The following is an 18,821-nucleotide window of genomic DNA, read 5'->3' as shown; positions in this document are numbered from 1 at the left end:
AAGTTATCCCCTTTTTTAGATGTTTTTTTCCGCAATACATTTCCCAACTGGGTATGGGGCAACAGATTCAATATTTCATATTTCATTTCATGTCGTTCAATCTCAGACAAGCATAAAATTACCAAAATAACAATTAATACAGCCGACGGCGTCAGAGACAAAACTGATAACAGTTCAAGGGTTGTTTCAATTTACGAGGCATCTTCCTTACAAGCCTTTAACTGTTCAGCAGTATCAAGTAAACTCAACAGAGGACATTTTTTCCAAAAACATAGCCTAGACTTATACATCTAATGTCCATTTCTGCAAATGTATGATCAATCTTTTGCAAAAATGTTATTAAATGATTGTTTTGATTTTTTATAATTTGTAAAATCAATTTTAAGACTAACTAAACAACCAAGCACACACTCTGTTCCCAAAGTGTCACGGTTATCTGTCTCTCTTGTCTGGCTTTGACATCACTCCGGGGCGGCGATAGTGAACAGGTATATTCTATTTTAGCCAATCATGTTTTAGCAAACCTTGTCCTCAAACTAGATTGACAACCCAATCAGCGAATGGGATTGCGTTTACAAATTCCAACCAATTCGAAGAGCAGTTGGGCGGACCCCGACCAGGAACATTCCCCGGCACAGTTTTTCATTCTGCCCAGTTCGATCGGCAACGGGAGCGGAAAGAGGAAAGCAGAGAGCCCCAAGGCAGTAGCCCCCACCACCGCCGGCCCAGGTTACCATCTAGCACCGGGAAACATAGCAGAGAGCCGCCGCCGGCAGAAGCCATTACCAACTAGTAGTAACCATGAGCAGCGAGGCCGAGACACAACAACCGCCGCAGCCTGCTGCCGATGAGGAGAGACCATCGAGCCCGGCAGCCGCAGCTTCCGCGGGGGATAAGAAGGTCATCGGTAAGACTAATAGAAACGCGCTAGTTAGCTAAGTTAGCTAACGTGCTTTTGGCACAGCAAAGCCCATGCGAAAAAGCAACGGCTGCTAACGTTAACGAGCCGATCACTGGTTGAAGTTACACAATGTTAACGATCAGATAATACCGAGTAACACTGCGTCTCAACGTGGAGAAATCAGTAAATAACCGTCAAGTCCGTTCTCGGTTCCCTCTTGGTACGTATAACACTGAGAAGACTCAGGTTAGAAAATTGCATGAAAATCAAAAAACGATTTAACGAAATTGTATCTTAAGATGAAAAAACACGTGCAAAAGTGTCAGTTGGAGGATTGGTCGTATTATGAAGACTAGCTTAATATTTCTGTTATTTTATGGGGGATTTGTTAATGTCACCGGTAAATGTTTCATGTTTCTCCATCAGACAACAAATCAGTGATATGCTGTTGTTGTTGTTGTCGTTGTTCACTGTGATCAGAGCCGTTTGTCTGTCCGGTTAATCGACATTTTAACGTCTGTAACCGTCACAGAATGCCGTGTTACCGGCTGGCCGTTGAAGTGTGTATCAGACCGTTGGTAACAAACTGTTCGTTACACGTTCTGTGGTCGAGCGGTTGAAGTTAACGTCGTTCCGTTGGAACGTGAACGGCTGCTGTTGTTCCGTGAAGATTAAACATTAAAAACACAAAGTAGACTGTTTCACTGCTAACGCTACAACTGTCGTCGTTAGCTGCTAACCCCCCCTTTGTTCACACGAGCCACTCTGGTTGCGCGTTACGGCTTCTTCTCCCAGAATAATTATAATAAAAGCACATCATTTTGGTAATCAAAGTTTTCAAACCCGGTAAGGGGGAAAGTGGGTTCCTGATGTAAGAACACATTACTGGTAACGTTTGTCGAATTTAGCTACTAACTGGGCTAGCATTTTGGCCTAAGCACAGGGGTGGTAACGTTAGCTCCTTGGCTAACCAGGCTACACGAGCCTAGCCGGCAAGCGTTTATTTGCCTGGCAGCAGGAGACACTCAAAATGTCCGCCGACTTGATTCCATTGAGTTTTTCGCCCTGTATCTAATTTGTGAATAAAGTAGTTATCAGCAACGATAGGTTTACTATTTTCCATAGTGTTTTTTTACAATGGATGTAAACTTGCGTGTCATGGCTGTGTTTCAATTTCTGGCTTTAATTGAACCGCATGGACCCAGCTAACGACTTAGCTACTATGCTTGAATCAACCTCGGCACGCTGGTCGCTAACGCACCCGGCCGCGATTCTACCACGTGTAAACGCCTGAGTCCTGAAACGTGCGGCTAAAATGGGGCAGTAGGTCTGTAGTTGTTTGAAATAATGACAACTGCTATGTCGCAATATTAGTAATACTGATGTCCTATGTCTAACGACTATAGCTTCATGAGATTAAGGCACTGGTTTTATTATAATTCCACGAGCGCATGAGAAACAGCGTAGTCATTATTGGGTCATAGTACTCTCTTATCATGTCGCACTTTAGTGCAGCTGGCATTGGGCTCCCCAACTACCATGATCTATAAAAAGGGCAACAGTTGTGATTTAAAAATAACCTTCATATTATTATGTTTCCTTTGGTTGTTTTTAATCATCTGTCGTAATCTTATTCCCTCACTATTATCAGGAATTGTGAAACATGGATAAGATAAGCATATGCTTTCAGTAATACTTAGTACATTATATAATTGTGATCTTGAAGGGGGAAATACTCTAAAAAAAATATTAAACTTGGTTGATGATTTTGCCTGTATTGTTTCTGATTGCAGCAACAAAAGTCTTGGGTACAGTCAAATGGTTCAACGTCAGGAATGGATATGGTTTCATCAATAGGTAAGTGGATCCCACCTTATCACTTATCTACAAAGCCCCTGATAACAGCTGTGTCCGAAGGAACTGCTCCAATCCTATTATGGCTTTTTGCTTACCAGCTGACAAGACAATTTAAATGCGGCTCCATATGTTGTTAATACATCCAGTGCTACAATAATCCTTATAATTACTGGTTTAGTTACATGTCTATAGATACAATGTTGCACTCTGTTGCTCAAAAATATATTAATGTGTAACTTAACTTTTTTTGTTCCATTTCAAGGAATGATACAAAAGAGGACGTTTTTGTACACCAGGTAAGTTGTAAGAAACTTTTTTTTTTGTTTTTTTTGTAAATTGGCCATACACATAAATCTTACACAATTGCTTTTTTTAGACAGCCATCAAGAAAAACAACCCGAGAAAATACCTTCGCAGTGTTGGAGATGGAGAAACTGTGGAGTTTGATGTAGTAGAGGGGGAGAAGGTAAGATAGACTTATAGTGGTGATCTAAGTCTGTGACTAGCTTGTAGTGACTTACAGATCTTTAAAAATGTTTTCCCAATGTCAATAATTTCCATAATTAATTTTCATTGAAAATTCCAATATACAAAGGGAGCAGAGGCGGCAAACGTCACTGGCCCAGGAGGTGTTGCAGTCCAGGGGAGTAAGTACGCCGCTGATAGGAACCGCTACAGGCGCTATCCCCGGAGAAGGGGCCCTCCCCGTGGTGGAGACTATCCAGAAAACTACCAGAGTGATGGAGAGGGTGAGCCAGGCAGTGGAGGCAGTGGAGGCCGTGACAAAGGCAGCCGTGATGGGGGAGAGAGCGCCCCAGAAGGAGACTCACAGCAACCGCAGCGCAGGCCCGCTTACCCCGGCAGACGGCGTTACCCGCCATACTTTGTACGTAGACGCTACGGCCGACGGCCCCCATACACCAACGCACCACGTGGAGAGATGACTGAGGTACGCCGTCACAGGGCTTCTAACCCGAAGCAGGCACCCAGCAGTCCCATGATAAAGTCGGGACATTTAGTAGGTTGATGTCATACACAACTCTAAAACCTCTCCTTCACGGCCACGTGGTTGTGAACAGAAAATCTTGGTGTATCGGGGGTCTTGCCAATATCTTGCAAATTGACTCAAATAACTCCATAATCTTAGTTTAGTTGGACCTACTTTATCTTGCACTTTTATCAGTGTGACTGATACAGGTCTCATGTAGGGTCAAGCTGTTTCATCACAGCTATGGACTGTAATGTTACATAATGAATGTTCTAAAAAAAAATGCCTTTTTGATGACCCTTGAAAAAGTTATGTGTCAGTTGTATGTTCTATTTGACTCTAGGGAGGTGAGGGTGACGAGAACCAGGGAGGTCCAGACCAGGGCAACAAACCAGTGAGGCAGAACTACTACAGAGGCTTCCGACCAAGGTTCAGACCAAGGTTTGCATGTTGGCTTTATTGATGCAGGGCTGCAACAAGGGGAGAGTAAAGAGATAGACAGTCTGGATCATAGCCAGAGACTGCTCGACTACATTTTGCCTACTGAAATTAACCTGATGATGCCACCTGTTTTGGCGAGAGACGCCCTCCCTTTATTGCAGCCTAACCTCAAATAGCAGCTGTGCATCCAAATGTGTATCATGTACATTTATCTTCATATAGATTAGCCACCACTCTCTTGGGGGTTGCATATATCTGAATGGTTTTTGCTTGTTAACTCCAGGGGTCCACCCCGTCCCAGACCGGTGCGGGACGGCGAGGAGGACAAGGAGAATCAGGGCGGCGAAGGTGGTGAGAACCAACAGCCCCGCCAGCGGCGCTACCGCCGCAACTTCAACTATCGCCGCAGACGCCAACAGACTGGTGGCAAACCCGGCCCGGAAAACAAGGAGCCCAAGACAGGAGGTGACACATCTGCAGAGAAAACGTCCGCTCCCGAGGCCCAGCAGGGTGGGGCTGAGTAGGAAACAACCTGCCCTCCGGCACCTACCATCTTTTACCATCGTCCGGGTTAGTAAATAGTCGATACTGGTCTTTCCTAATCATTTCCTTCAAAAGTCAATGATCATTACCTGCTAGGAAATCGTCTAGCTCCCCCCTCTCCAAGTAATCCTTCCTAGCTTTTTCATTTTTAGGCTCTGTGGTAGATAATACTAAGTTTGAGGTAATGCAGGACTTAATAAATCAAATTCATCCCAGAGAGCCTGGTCACTATTTTCCATTTCCATAACAGCTGCAGCTTTGGTTTTAAGATTCTTTTTCTACTATGATGTTTACAGATTATTAATTGACTGTTTTGTGTTCCTTTACAGTTTATTTGTCAACAAGAAGAAACATCAAACAAGATCTGAGCAATAAAGATTTGACTTGACGATCGTCACAAGCTTGCACCATGCATTTGACCAGATTACCACTGATTGCCTGCAGAATCTATGCAGACCTGTTTTTTTTTTTCATTATTTTTATGTGACAGCAACAAAACATTTTGGGGAAACAGCAAATGTTTTTCTAAATCTGTCCTAAGTTTTTACACCAAATGGTTTTTAAATAAAAATGGAATTTGATATCTGGTCAGTTTGACATTTTTAAATAACTTTTTATGTATTCAAACATTTTAACAAACTGCAAGCTCAAATAAAGTCCAGAAACCAGACAAAAAAAAGTCTCAAGTTGTGTCTTTAATCTTTGTTACACGGTTGCTAAACTATTACAAAATCACAGAATTTGACAAAGTATTTATAGATACATTTAGACAACTACAAGATTGTGTAATGCTGTACTTGTTATTTAATAAAACCTTACTGGACATTGGTACAATTAAAAAATATGCATTTTAAATTGCAAACATTTTACCAAAATGTTGATAGATAAATTGACATTTTTTTTACTAACATAACCAAACACTACCAAACAAAGCATCATGCAACAACAATGTTACTCTACAAGAAATGTAACCAACATTTGTTTAAGTTCATAATCCTGAGGTTAAGTGACTCGTGGCAGCAAGTGTATATAATACACTTGAATATTATTTTGCAGACATGGTGAAAGTAGACCAACTGAAGATCTCAAATTCCTGCGCTTCACCTGTAGTTAATATTTTAGTTCAAAAAGTAAAAATTCATATGTACAGCTAAACCAACTACCCTGCTATTTCAGATGTCTGTTCTTTATTGGCTGCACATAAAGGGTAAAAACACGTTTAATTTACAAAAGTAATGAATCTTTGTTGCCAAATTAACAGTTCATTTAACCTAAGGAGTATTTTAAAATAATTGTTTTAAGATAAATTGACAACTATCCCAACCATTGGGTAAAGTAGAAACTTTATGGTTAAATTGTATTCATTTTAGGTTTCCAGGACATTCTGACTTTTCCTACCATGATTCATGTATTTCAGGCTTCAGTAATGTTAATCTGGACCACTAATGTTCATTATGATTTACCAGCAGTGAAGTTGAACTGAAACCTAACATAAGTTTCACCATTCTACCTGAAGGTGTTTTATTTTATTTTCCTGTCTGAGAGTCAAGCAATTGAGTTGCTCACACATTAGTTTCTCTGCGCAGGCGTTTCATGCGTTGCACGTTGTTCTCCATGGCAGTAGGGTTGGTAATCTCTGTTGCACAGCCGGCAGGAAACCAGCCTCTCTCTCCATCACGCATTCTCTCCCCATAACACCAGGCTAGGTGGAGGACAGAGTTCATTTAATCTGTATTCTTGCATGTTCTTCTTCATGCCATTATAGAAGACAACACTGATAGAGCATGAAGGTCTGTTTATGATGTTGGATAGCACATAAGCATAAAGCTAAAATACAAATACACATGTACCTTCTTCCTTTAGCAGGACAATGACAAGCTCAGCCTGTTGCAGCCCCAACTCATCTGGTTCCTTTGGCATGTATGCTTTTGAGGCTTCGTATTGTGGCTGACCTGAGAGACAAAAATGCTAAACTTTTAATGTACCCATTATTTATTTTTCCATTGTTTTTTTTTTTAATAAACTCTTCCTGTGGTTTATCTTACTAGCCTCCTGTGAAGAATAGAGAATCTTACTACAGTTTCATGTAAACTGTATTCATATACACTTTTATTTAAATAAGATTCATACTAACTTACCAGCTGTTGGAGTGGAGACACCCGTCTCCTTGTGTTCAGAAAGAGCAACTGTCCAACGTGCCCGGTCCACCCTTCAACAGGGACACAACAGCACCATTAAGTATGAGTCAAAATCCTTTGTCTAATGTTGTGCAACAGAAATAAAACACAAGTTTCAACTTGTCATAAAGCGCTCTGTCAGAAGAGGGAGCCAAACACAAAACAACAGCTATGGGTTTTAGCAGGCTTTTGCCGTTCATCATTTGAATGGGACTGATAGAATTGAAAGCAGCAATACCTGGACTCGGCCACCAGGGAGATATGCTCTGCTCTCCCTTCACTATTCTTGCTCATTCGCAGTCTGAAGGAAAGAAAGTGGCTGTTCTTGGAAGGCGTAGGCGACCGTCCTTCTGCATCCTCACCAACCTCCACCTCCACATTCTCTGCTGTGGCGTAGTCCATCACCACAAAGCTCTCCTCACTGGACAGATAGACTGACTTTAGTTATATTTCCTTTTCATATGATATCGAGACAAATTTGGTCCTTTGATCAAAACGTGCTCGACCAGTCACAGAAATAATGTGCTTGAATGACGTTTTGCAACTTATAGCTTAGCTGAATCCAGCCTCAGCCCACACATGTTCAAAACACATTCCATGATTATCTGCTAATTGTATTTCCTGCGTATTATAACCTGAAGACTGGAGGGCAGTGTGGACTTATAAAACTAGAAAATGACTCTAGTGTTGTTGGCAACTCCTGTCTCTGAGCTGACATTGTTTGGTTTCTCCCTAACTCAAAACAGAAAGCAGTAGACTGTTAAGCTGACAGGCTGAATGCAAGATTGAAGAATCTCAAGTATGCCTGCACACAACATCCACACTCTCCTTTTTCTGTCCCCTTCCTCTATGCTCTTTCCTCTCTAGTTTCTATGTTCCCCTCCTCACAGCGGCTGGATTTACTCAATTATCAACAGGAGACACCAGGAAAAGTTTATGAAATGCTCCAAAATCTTGTTGTAGTTCATAATTTTGTCTTTTTCAGCCGCACCCCATTAAAGCACATGTCCAGTTTGTATAATTTTTTTTTTTTAGTGTGATTTGGTCTGTAGAAGAGCAGTTAAGGTTTTTGAATTGACTATGCAGTTTAACACTTTCCTTTATGATATTATTTAAGACTTCACATTTAAAATAATCGGAAATAAATTATATATTTTTTATCCCACTGACCTCTTCTTCCTTGTGACAATCAGTACGTCATTGAAGAGAAACAGGTAGTAGCTCTTGTTGCTGAAAGCCCTCCAGATGCTGAGCTCTTCACTACTGACAGCAAGCTCACCCCGCTTCTTCAGCCACCGTGATGATGACACCAGAGGAAATGGCTACAGGGACACAAGAGTTTTCAGTAGATATGAGTTTACTAGACTACTAACCATAGCACTAACATGAAGAGTCAGAAAAACATTAAAGCCACCCAATAAGTAAAATGTGTGTCATATAAACTCATCAAAGGTGTTTTAAAAAGAATATGGTCAGCCCTTACCTTAATTCTACCAAAATCCATCTGTTTCTGGATAGTGTACATCTGCTCTGTCCTTTCCATTCGCCTAGCCCCATCATTGCAGCTGGCAACCAACTGTGGTCATAATAATTGCATTAATGAGATAAATTATCATCAACTCAAAACACCATTTCTCCATAGAACACTTATCATTATGAGGCCAAACAGTGCTATTCAGCCCTTCAGCTGGGTTTTTCTCAACATCTGTACCTTGCTGATGGCGTGCAGTGCCCAAACAGCAGCAAAGTATTCTGCTGTCTTGTCTGGAGTTTTCTGGCAAATTGTCTGAAAGACAAAAAGAAAGGTATTAGGTTTAACAAAAAAATAATAATACAATGTACATGAATATACGTTTAGCTTAAAGACAGATTCCTTGTATGCATGGTTTTTTTCTTAAAGCCATAAAATGGATTATGGTGTTACTTAGGGTCCTGTTTTGGGTCCTTCACTTTTAAACCTTTGCATGCTGCCACATGGAGACAGCATACAGTTACACAGCTACTATATACTAATGGCACACAGCTCTAAATTGCTGTGACTCCTGATGACTCAGGCCCAATACAGGCCCTTTAACCCCAGTCTAAGAGATATTGTTATGTATGACATTTTCCACAGCTCAACTACACACATTAGACACAAAACTAAGAATGGATTTCATCATCCTTACAATACCAGAGTGCAACTGTTTCTCTTTAAAACAAAGAGGCATCAAAGCAGCATACTTGAAGGATGGTCTATTGTATTGTTCTTCTTTCTATCATCTCTAAACATTAAAGCTCAAGTAAAACTACTGCAAAAGTCAGCGACAGGTGTGTTTACCAGCAGCAGAAAGAGAGCATGCATACACAAATATTTTAGCCTCCGGACTCGCTATCTGTGGGTTTTTGGAATACATTCTTGGGTCATTTCAGTGTTTGTATAAAGTTTTAAATTAAGGGAAAACTTGGAGAACATGGACATGATGTGGTGAGCACATTCCCAAGTAACACAATCAGGTAAAGAATGTTCTCTGAGTGACAGTCAATCTATTACCTATACTTTTGAGGAAAAGCAGAGGCCATTGGGCATTATAAGTTTAGCTTAAAATCTATTTTAAAATGTTTCTATGTAATTTAAGCTGAAATTATTTTTTTAATCACAAAAATATGAATAAATAAAAAAAATAAAAGTCAGCAAAAAACTGCTGTGAATAGGTTTGTTTCATTGCTGTGGAGACATGAGACATATATGTTCACAATTTGCTCATGTAAAAAAAAAAGGCAAAGGTTATACTGACATCCAGCAGCAGGGGCAGCCTGGTGACTCGCTGCATCGGAAGGATGAGGAAAGAGATCATGGGCAGGCTTCCACATTCGGCGCTCCCTTCTATTTGCTTCAGGGTCTCTTTAAAAGCAGTGTTACTGGTCCTAACAGACAGAAGGACAGAGGGCTTTTTTAGCTAACCATGAAATAGTGATGCCAAAAACGTCTCAGTTTCTTACGATGTTCTGGACTACTCACAGCAGCTTCTGCAGCGTCCTCTGCTGAAAGGTCTCGTTGGAGCAGTACACAATGTAGGGCTCAAAGTGGTGGGCAGCGTGGTTCTGAACAATATCACTAATGTCCCGGATAACTGGGTTGTCATAGTGACGCCGTTCAAGATCCTCAAAAAACCTGAAATGGAGAGAGAGGGGGAGGTTAAAAAAGAAGTGGAAGTGTTTTTTCCTCCCACAGACTGAATGATTGAGCAGGATACATAAAGCTGTGTGTCCAGGCTGAACTGAATGTGATAACGTCAGGCCTTCAACTTTAGGATATTGGTGTTTGAGCAATGCTTAAATCCTCTTATAAATTAATGTATCTGCATTTTCAGTTTGATGCTACCATCCTCAAACAGGTACCATAATCTAATATGAACTACAAACTTATGTAACAACAAACTGTGTTACTGTTTACTTTGTCAAAACCAAACTGTCCATCGCATAATATACTGTGTCAGAGCCCATTTACGTGATGGTGTCATTGTTGTTACTTAAGTGATGGTTCTTGCAATGTAAGGTCATGTTTATAACTGTTGTGTAGCCAGTAGAAATAATGTCTGAGCCTGTAACTTCCAAACAAAAGACAGCTGCTCCATTTAACTATGAAGGGACTGAAAATGTGAAATTAAAATTCAAAGAGTCCTTAAAGCACACATTACACAGAAATACTAAACCTCTTTTTTAAAATCTTTTTTTACTTCAAGATCCAAGTGATCCTTTCTGCCGAAGCTTTGTGAAGCCTTTTCATCATTAGCATTATTAACATCACAAATAACTTTCAGCCCCGCCTAGACTAAGTACCTTTTTAACAAAAAGGAGTAAAATGACACCTGGGAAACAGCCCAACCCGACTCTCATTCAAATACACAATACTGTATGTCCAACATGTCATACAGCTTGTGAGAGACACTTTCTACTTTATAGTTTGACAGGTCCTGTTTTTTAGAGAGAACAAGAGGATCAACAAAAAGGAGACATCTTGCTGTGAATACTGGTTTTATTCTCATTCAACCTAATGTTTTCAGCAATATACAGAACAGGCTGCTTTCAAACACATTGTCATCTTAAAGCCCGGGAATACCATTCAGAGCAGCACAACCAGTTTGGCTAGCATGTTATGACATGTCGATGGAGCCTACAGGATACTGAAGACATACTTGGGGCAAATAGTCGACCTGATTCTCTAAATTTCCACTACAAACACTTTCTCAGCCGGAACCCATTTGACCCACAACAAGGTTTAAAGTCTGTAAAGACTAGTTGATACTGCATGCAGAGAACAGGACACTGCTTCAAACACTGCTAACATCATCTGGTGTTAGATTGAGTGAGTGAACCTCCCCCCCCCCCCCAACTAGTTTTCCATCCACCTCATGCACACAAACAGCATGGGAATAATCCAGACGGTAAGAATATGAAAAGTTGTTCCCACCGTTTGCTGACTTGGTGGATGACAGAGATGTTAGAGAAAAGGTGATGGTGCTCTGTGGCAGTCATCGTCTTCTTCAAGGCTTCGCTACTCTTGAAGTGCCGCACCAGGATACCCAGGCTGTGCAGGTACGAGTGCTCCGATGTGATGATCTCAAAGATGGCCTATTAAACAACAATGAATATTCAAATGAGAGTCCATGTGGACACAATTGTACTTTCTTTTTAGCTATCAAATAAAAAAAGGAGAGGAAAATTCACCCTGGACTGATTTTTCCATTTTCTGTGATAGGGATTTTTGGTTTGGTAAAGGTGTTTTTTATCAACGTTTTAGGGAGTCATCTTTCTCATTGAGGGACTTGGGTTAATCCCTACACTCTCCAGAGTTCCTTTTTTTCAATTTGACAAAAAATGTTCTGTTCTGTCTGCATTCAGCTGACTTTTATACAAATATAGACAGAGCAAAGCAGAAAGGGAGTTTTCAAAAGAACAACAGACATGTAGTTGACAGTAATTAAATATATTCAATGGTTGCAATGCATTCTGGTCTAATGAGACTGCTCTATAGCATCACTTCTCAACTAACTAGTTGAAAAACATCTCATTACTTCAACATTGAAGCGCGATGTTGAACCTGGGGTTATGATACTGAGCAACACTAGAATCTGATATCTGTTGGAGATGTGTTAGACTCTACTTGTGCTCCTCATATTTCCTGCATACTGGAGGAAAATAGATATACCAAGTTTCAAAAGAAATCACAATATACCCAGAAATAGAATACATCCGCAGTAGCTCCTTTATCAAAGTGTCAAAGGTCATTTTATGATGAATAACTTCAGAAATATTTTGAAAATGAGTTGCTTAGAGTGTTGTTTGTGGTCAGGATCATAGGTAAGGGATCAGGTGGTTGATGACACATGTTACACACCCATACTTTATCTGAAGGTGCATTGATTCATACTGGACCAAAGGACATCTTTGTGCTACACCAAAAAAAAGCTACTTCCTTCAAACCTTGATTTTTTTAGGCTGAATGTTTCTTAAATAAAAGCAGAGGGGAGTTTGTCTGTGGGACACTCCGCTCTGTTCTGGTTCAACTAACAGGTCTTCTAAAGTATTTGTTATTACACAGTATGATCACCAGAAGAGAAGTACTTTTAGTTCATCCAATGTAAAAATCCAAACATCAGAACAATTCTTCCTTATCTCTAAGATCAGGCCTTAAAATTGTTGAGAAGGCAGCAAACCTGGAGCCCTCTGCTTCAGCCCTGAAACTAAAACTGTTGAGAGACGAAAGGGTCCAAAAGAGCAAAACAAGCACCCGCTGAGGACATACACTTCATGTGATCACACTGGCAGGGTGTGGCTTTACTCAGGGTTCTTGTGCACACAGGGTGGACCTTGGTATTGACACAACATCTGCTGTTAAGACGGCTAGCAAAGACACATTGTAAAAGGGAAAATCCACCCTCAAGTAGTGTCACACTGATCTCTATCGCTTCTTCCTTGTATGTCTGTTCGTCTCAGATGCAATATTGTGAGCAAAGGAAGAAGCCTTTGATTATGATTATGATTATAGAACAAAAAAATATTCCTCAACTGAGCTGCACAAGAGCCACCCTGCTTTCTGTAGTACATTAAACACACACACACACACACACACACACACACACACACAAACTTACCTCTTGTCTCTTTCGCTCCTGAGGTGAGATCAATGTCAGGATACCTGTCTCCTTCACCTTTAAAATAGAAATACCAATGAAAAAATAAACATATTTTTGCTATCTGCATTCTGCTGCATGTTTGAGATAAACCTTGTTTTTGTTGATTGTTAAGATGAACTTCAACGTTAAGCCTGCTGGACTAGCTTGATGCAGGTTTTCACATGAACATGATATGGGGTCATGTAGTGTAGCAGTTTATACAGCTGCTGGATAAAAAAAACCACTCAGCTTTACTACAGCATCACTCTCAATTAAATGACTTTAATTTGAGATTATGATGTTTTAAGTCTTTGCAGAACTCTATGTTTTTTGCTTTTCATTTGGTTTCCCTTGATGGTTGTGATTCATATGTCACTGCAGTTAGACGTTAACCTGTGGAAGCTGACTCCAGGTGAGCTGTGCAGGTCGGTAGCTCTGGACCACAATGCCCTGGTCCTCTACGGGAGGCTCCACAACCACAAAGTCATCTAGAAGCTCATCCTGGTTGGTGGAATGTAGGCCTCTCTCTCGAATCTCCTGGTAGAGGCACGGTGTAGCTGGGGGATCACATCAGCAAACATCGCTTAAGCATCAACTCAGAGTCATGTCACACAGATAAAACACATGTTCATGACAATAGAGTAGGGCTGGGAAATATATCAAGTTATATATTTTCAAACAAGATATAGGGTAAGACAATATCGTTAATATTGATTTAGTTTATTTTGTATTAAAATAACATTATAGAGGTGCCAGTTCACCTTTTTCTCATCTCACTGATGATGACTGACTCTCTGTCCCTCTTCTCCTCCTCTCTCTCTCTATTTTATTGTATTCAAGGAACATTTTTATTTTAAAATATTACTTTTTAAATTCAAAAACAGGTAGTTTTTTTTTCATGTGTTTTCACCGTTAAAAAAGAAATATCGATATATATATATGTTGAGGATCACCATTCAGCTAAACAATATCGAGATATGAGTTTTGGTCCATATCGTCCAGCCCTACAATAGAGCAGAGAAAAACAGTAAAAGAAAAAAGGTAGACATTTTAAAGGGTTTAACACCTGGGCTCTTACCTTTATTACCTCACTCGGCCTGTGCTTATGCATAAAGAAATCTGTGTTTAGCATTCTTGAATCTGATGTATTGAAAAATGGTAAATGCAGCTATTCTGGTCAGTGTTTTAAATGAAAGACAGAAGCGCAGTTTGAATCTGTTAACATAAAAACATTGGGCACTTTGACAATTACAGCGTAGGAGGTGAGAATTCATTTGTTTGGAAACAGACTGATTTAAATAAAGATACTATTAAGTTAATTAAAGGTCAAAGGTTTGATTTTTACAGTGTAAAATGAACAGATGTAAACTAATATTGATCATCTATTGAATTTGTTAACAGCAAAAGTATCAACTCTTTAAAACTGTCCAATAAAACCATCGCAATTCAACATTATTATCCGTTGATACACACACACACACACACACACACACACACACACACACACACACACACACACACACACACACACACACACACACACACACACACACACACACACACACACACACACACACACACACACACACACACACACACACACACACACACACACACACACACACAGTCTTCGGATATAACATTTAAAATGGAATAAAGTGGCCATGTCTAAATATAGAGGACATCATAGCTCATAAATCAGGACTTAACAATATAATTTCTCACAAGTCAGTTTCTTTCACAGTCAACAAATGTTCTGTTAGGTCATCACCTGTTTTATAAGCTATTACATGCTGGTTATTGGTACCACACAGCACATCCAGTTTGTTTTCACATATACATTGTGAAAAATCTACAACACAAAATTCCCATCTATTTGTAGTCTTGTGGTCACAATATAAGAGAAGTGGACACAGTGACACATTATTACACCTACCATCTTTGAAGGAGCCGCGCTTCTTCTGGTTCCTCTTTCTTCCCAGAGTTCTCTAGAGGGGACATAGTATTACAGTTTAACAATGTGGAATACATGAGTCTCAATAACACTCAGTGTTTATTACATCTTTTTTTCCCATGATATCTAATCTCCAATTCAGCACTGCCTGTTCCGTTAATCCCTAATTGTAGCATTTTTAAGTATAGTCTGGTAAAACCCCACAGAGACTTCCTCACCACTGGTACTGGTCTGCAGACTGTTGTGGAAACAAGTTATTATCCCTATGACTAAATGAGAATCTCAGTGGTATAAGCTATGCTTACTGTGAGGTGTTTGGCTGTTTTATTTTGAAAAACAGAACTGGCATCAAAATTGAGACTTTCACTCACCTAGTTTGGCTATAAAGTCTTTGCAGTTGAATGAAATGACTGTTAATGATATCAAATTCTGTTTAAATACATAAAAATGAAACAGTTAACATTGTACAATAACCAAAAACTCCCTGGGCCAATGTACCTTGCGTGTAGGGCTGCGAGCTGGACTCGGACTTGGTGCCCTGTCCTCTCTGACAGGTTTCAGTTGGGATGTAGTCCCTTGTCCCGCAGCCATGGCTTCAATGTCCAGGCTGGTCACAGCCGCTCTGTACGATTTGTTCCTGCGGTTGCTCCTCAAAGAAAAACCATCTCCATCACTGTCATAGTCCTCCCAGGACAAATCTGGACCCTGGGTTGAGTGACGACTCCTGATCCCACTGCTGGAGTTCTCCAGTCCCAATGGGAATGTCACCACAGTTGTGTGGTAACGGTTTTTAGGCCGGCTGGCCACAGCCAAATTTTTGGGGATGAGTTGTTGGGTGCCAACCTTCAGTGCTGCAGGACTCTGGGTGCTGAGAACCACCTGCTGAGGCACCACCATCTTGTCAACCTCATCTCCCTGCAGATTTGAATTTTCACAGCTTTGTGACTGGGAGCACCCATCGTTTGGTTCAGATATATGGAGTTCTGTGGAGAAGTTGCTCTCCAGAATAAAAGAAGAAGCCTGGCCGCCCGTGCAGCTGTCAGACGGGCTGTTCGACATGGCTCCCTCCTTCTGTCTCTGGTTTTTTAAGTTCTTCAGCAGCTACAGCATTGGCAGAGTCTTAAGATTAGGGAAAATTACATTGTTTACATGCAGAACCAGTGACATTAGTTAACACCACAGAAAGTTTAGGCTAAACTTACACCATATATAAGATTGTTCTGTCAGAAGGACTCTGAAATACCACCAGTGACCCGCAGCGGGGCACAAAAAACCATCGAAGAAGGGCGCCTCACCCGGGACACAGTTCACACACTCGGTCGGTCAGACGGAGCAGCCAGTTGTGTCAGTCCCACTTTTGAAGGGACTTAACCCGTGACTCACAGCTAACTCGCACACTTGCCCTCAAAAAAAACACGGAGAGTTCTGCTTCAGCAAATCTCTGCACCACAGAAACAACACAAAAAGTATCTTACTTTTACTAATACAGCTACTCCTCTGTCAGGTGCGGTCACCAAATCTTCAAATGGTGACTATCCAGACCTCACTCTTATGAACATTTTAAAAACATTCATAACACTTTAAGATTACTTGTAGGGCCTACAACATTTTAAAAAAATGGACTACTGCAAAATATGGAAAAAATATGTTTAAATAGTTAAGTACAGCAGTTTACATTTTCAATAACTTCGCTGTCTGAAGACGGATTAGGGTGGGAGCAAAAATGTCTACCTCACATTCCCATGGTTCATACCGCTGACACGCAGTTCAGCAAACACGGAGGCTGGGAACAAATAGCTGTCTTACCTTTCAAAGGTGAAACTCCAGGCGTCTGATAAATTGATAGAACAGTTCAACAACCAGGTTCCCTCTGCTGCCTGCCCGGTGCGTTGAGAAGTGCAGCTTTAGTAGCTGGACTTCTCTGCTTCACGCTTTTCCATATTTCTTTTTTACTCACTCACTCACTTCCTCCTCCTATTGCAGGCGCCCATTAAGCCGCGTTGCCTACGTCACTACAGGTGAGTGTCAATCAATCATGGAAAAATATCGATTTAGAATAAATCAGGCAGAGGCATGAGGCTACGGAGGCACATACAACATAAAAACTAGCAAGAACTTTGTATTTCGTAGCCATTTCTTTGACACTTACATTAAAACCCGCTAGATTAAACATTTGTCAAATCAATTCAGACGAGAGGTAGATTTCGAGTTGACGAATAAAAAAATGCATTTTTCAAATTCACAGAGATGCATTGCTCTTATATATTTGATACTCAAATGAATTGCTACCATGCTTCTTTCTGATTATGTTGACATATTGTACGCATGGTTGACAAAATATAGCTTGTTAGTGCCACCTGGTGACCAAACTGAGGAAATACAGTTTCGTCACGGACCAATTTACACTGAACGTGGATGAAATGTAACGAAGATTTATCTGAAAATCCCATAGGTTAGTTGCTTCAACTGATTTCTCCCCCCGTATTGCAACATCTTTAAACTTAGTATCTCCTCTTTCTTTGTTGAAACTGTGTGGGTTTCTGCATTATAATCGAATAGGACAAATGGATGACTCATGTCAAATTAGCCACAATAATAACATGATCCTAAAGTTTTTTTTGTTGAACTCTCATGGGGTTTTTACAGTGCATGTGTTTCTGTTGGAGACAAAAGCACACTCTGAACATGTTTGGAGATTAAAGATTAATTGTCTTCATTTATTGTCTGAAAATATAATTACACATGAATTAGCCAACAGTCTATTCAAGCAAGGCTGAGACATGTAATATAATGCATCATGGAAACATGAAAGGACAAAGCTCTGAGAGGGTCACTATATACACATTTGAAACATATATATAAAATCAAATGGCAATGACTTTTAACATAATTTTTAAATTTAAGCATCATATGGCATCCAATGACAGTGATTTAGAATATGTCCAAATGTTTCCCAGACCACAGACGTTTTTCACTTCGACATAATGTGTATACTCCATACCCTTCATATGAAATATACAACCAACATAAATGTAGGATATAGAACAGATGTCTGGGTTGTGTTGGAATACTTTCCTGTATTACCATATCTATCCCCCAAAACTGACAAAACTATGCCCAACAAATGTGTAAAGAATTTAGAAAACCTTGAATTTTGGAAGCAAATGCTGCCAAAGAAATAATAAATTAAATTTGATGTTTGGTTGTTAACAATCAACCTGGTATTTGTGTCAGCTATATCATGAAATGTAGTCTCTCTTGAGTGTGTATAGTGAATTATACAGCGAGACACAAGTCTTGTTTATCTTATTTATAATTCCATATTTGAGCCAAACACACTGGCATCAGTATTGACACTGGACTCTAGACACAAGTGGCTGCAGATTTCTAATACACAGTTGGCATTATCTAAGGAACAGTGCTTTTCTGGTGTTACAGATGTTTCAGTCTCTTCATTCTGTAGGCTGTTCTGGTAATCAACAGGTTAGATTGACAAAGGCTGGAATAGGACACAGGACAAATGAATGTCTGTTCACCTCTTATTGGAATATTCAGTGGGCAGCAGAGATTTCTGGATTAAGTTATATATATATATATATTTTCCATATTCCAAAAAGGCCATGCTCAAACAGAGTTCTAGAAAGATGTGCTTAATAGTATGCCACAACATTCTTGATACACATTACGCAACACATGCACACAACATTTCACATTCATGATCACAAGCTTAACATTTAGGTCACATATAGAAAAAAATTAGTTTTGTACACTGCAGTTTTTTTTGGAGTAATAATTAATAAAG

The 18,821-nt window shown here is 40.1% G+C and overlaps 2 protein-coding genes across 9 annotated transcripts; one reads left to right on the top strand and one right to left on the bottom strand.

The window, feature by feature from the left end:
- Positions 1–635: 635 nt before the first annotated feature.
- ybx1 (Y box binding protein 1) lies at positions 636–5,412 on the top strand. Of its 5 annotated transcripts, none has more exons than XR_009675960.1 (8): positions 636–907; positions 2,695–2,758; positions 3,021–3,054; positions 3,135–3,224; positions 3,354–3,707; positions 4,090–4,187; positions 4,471–4,804; positions 4,855–5,137. XR_009675960.1 is itself a non-coding variant. In XM_061058151.1 (8 exons), exons 1-7 carry the CDS (start codon positions 802–804, stop codon positions 4,709–4,711), a joined length of 987 nt encoding a protein of 328 aa, XP_060914134.1. In that variant the 5' UTR covers positions 637–801; the 3' UTR covers positions 4,712–4,757; positions 5,060–5,311. The 5 variants fall into 5 exon arrangements, 4 of the variants coding, with proteins under 4 accessions (XP_060914134.1, XP_060914135.1, XP_060914136.1 ...); XM_061058151.1 differs by having other exon boundaries at positions 637–907; positions 4,471–4,757; positions 5,060–5,311; XM_061058152.1 differs by having other exon boundaries at positions 638–907; positions 4,090–4,175; positions 4,471–4,757; positions 5,060–5,311.
- Positions 5,406–16,997, bottom strand: arhgef16 (Rho guanine nucleotide exchange factor (GEF) 16). Of its 4 annotated transcripts, none has more exons than XM_061058146.1 (15): positions 16,826–16,997; positions 15,518–16,138; positions 15,002–15,053; positions 13,459–13,622; positions 13,045–13,101; positions 11,361–11,521; positions 9,909–10,061; positions 9,685–9,814; positions 8,619–8,693; positions 8,391–8,483; positions 8,078–8,229; positions 7,146–7,328; positions 6,869–6,939; positions 6,581–6,682; positions 5,406–6,432 (listed from the first exon to the last, which is right to left on the bottom strand). In XM_061058146.1, the coding sequence occupies exons 2-15, from the start codon at positions 16,076–16,078 to the stop codon at positions 6,293–6,295; spliced, it is 2,094 nt and encodes a 697-aa protein (XP_060914129.1). In that variant the 5' UTR covers positions 16,079–16,138; positions 16,826–16,997; the 3' UTR covers positions 5,406–6,292. The 4 variants fall into 4 exon arrangements, with proteins under 4 accessions (XP_060914129.1, XP_060914130.1, XP_060914131.1 ...); XM_061058147.1 differs by lacking the exon at positions 16,826–16,997 and adding an exon at positions 16,222–16,437; XM_061058148.1 differs by lacking the exon at positions 16,826–16,997 and adding an exon at positions 16,263–16,437.
- Between the last annotated feature and the right edge of the window lie 1,824 nt (positions 16,998–18,821).

Source organism: Labrus mixtus, chromosome 15 (genome assembly GCF_963584025.1).
Source record: "Labrus mixtus chromosome 15, fLabMix1.1, whole genome shotgun sequence".
NCBI classification, from domain to species: Eukaryota; Metazoa; Chordata; class Actinopteri; order Labriformes; family Labridae; genus Labrus; species Labrus mixtus.
Note: the sequence above shows the minus strand (reverse complement) of the source record. Positions and strands in the feature narration are given on the sequence as shown.

Excerpts from the sequence above, each read along its gene's own strand:
- ybx1 (XM_061058151.1), top strand. The coding sequence starts at position 802 with ATGAGCAGCGAGGCCGAGACACAACAACCGCCGCAGCCTGCTGCCGAT. Across the intron at positions 3,225-3,353 it reads ATGTAGTAGAGGGGGAGAAG|GGAGCAGAGGCGGCAAACGT; the intron begins GTAAGATAGACT and ends CAATATACAAAG. Across the intron at positions 4,188-4,470 it reads CGACCAAGGTTCAGACCAAG|GGGTCCACCCCGTCCCAGAC; the intron begins GTTTGCATGTTG and ends TGTTAACTCCAG.
- arhgef16 (XM_061058146.1), bottom strand. The coding sequence starts at position 16,078 with ATGTCGAACAGCCCGTCTGACAGCTGCACGGGCGGCCAGGCTTCTTCT. Across the intron at positions 13,623-15,001 it reads GCGCGGCTCCTTCAAAGATG|CTACACCGTGCCTCTACCAG; the intron begins GTAGGTGTAATA and ends GTGATCCCCCAG. Across the intron at positions 6,683-6,868 it reads TGTCTCCACTCCAACAGCTG|GTCAGCCACAATACGAAGCC; the intron begins GTAAGTTAGTAT and ends TTTGTCTCTCAG.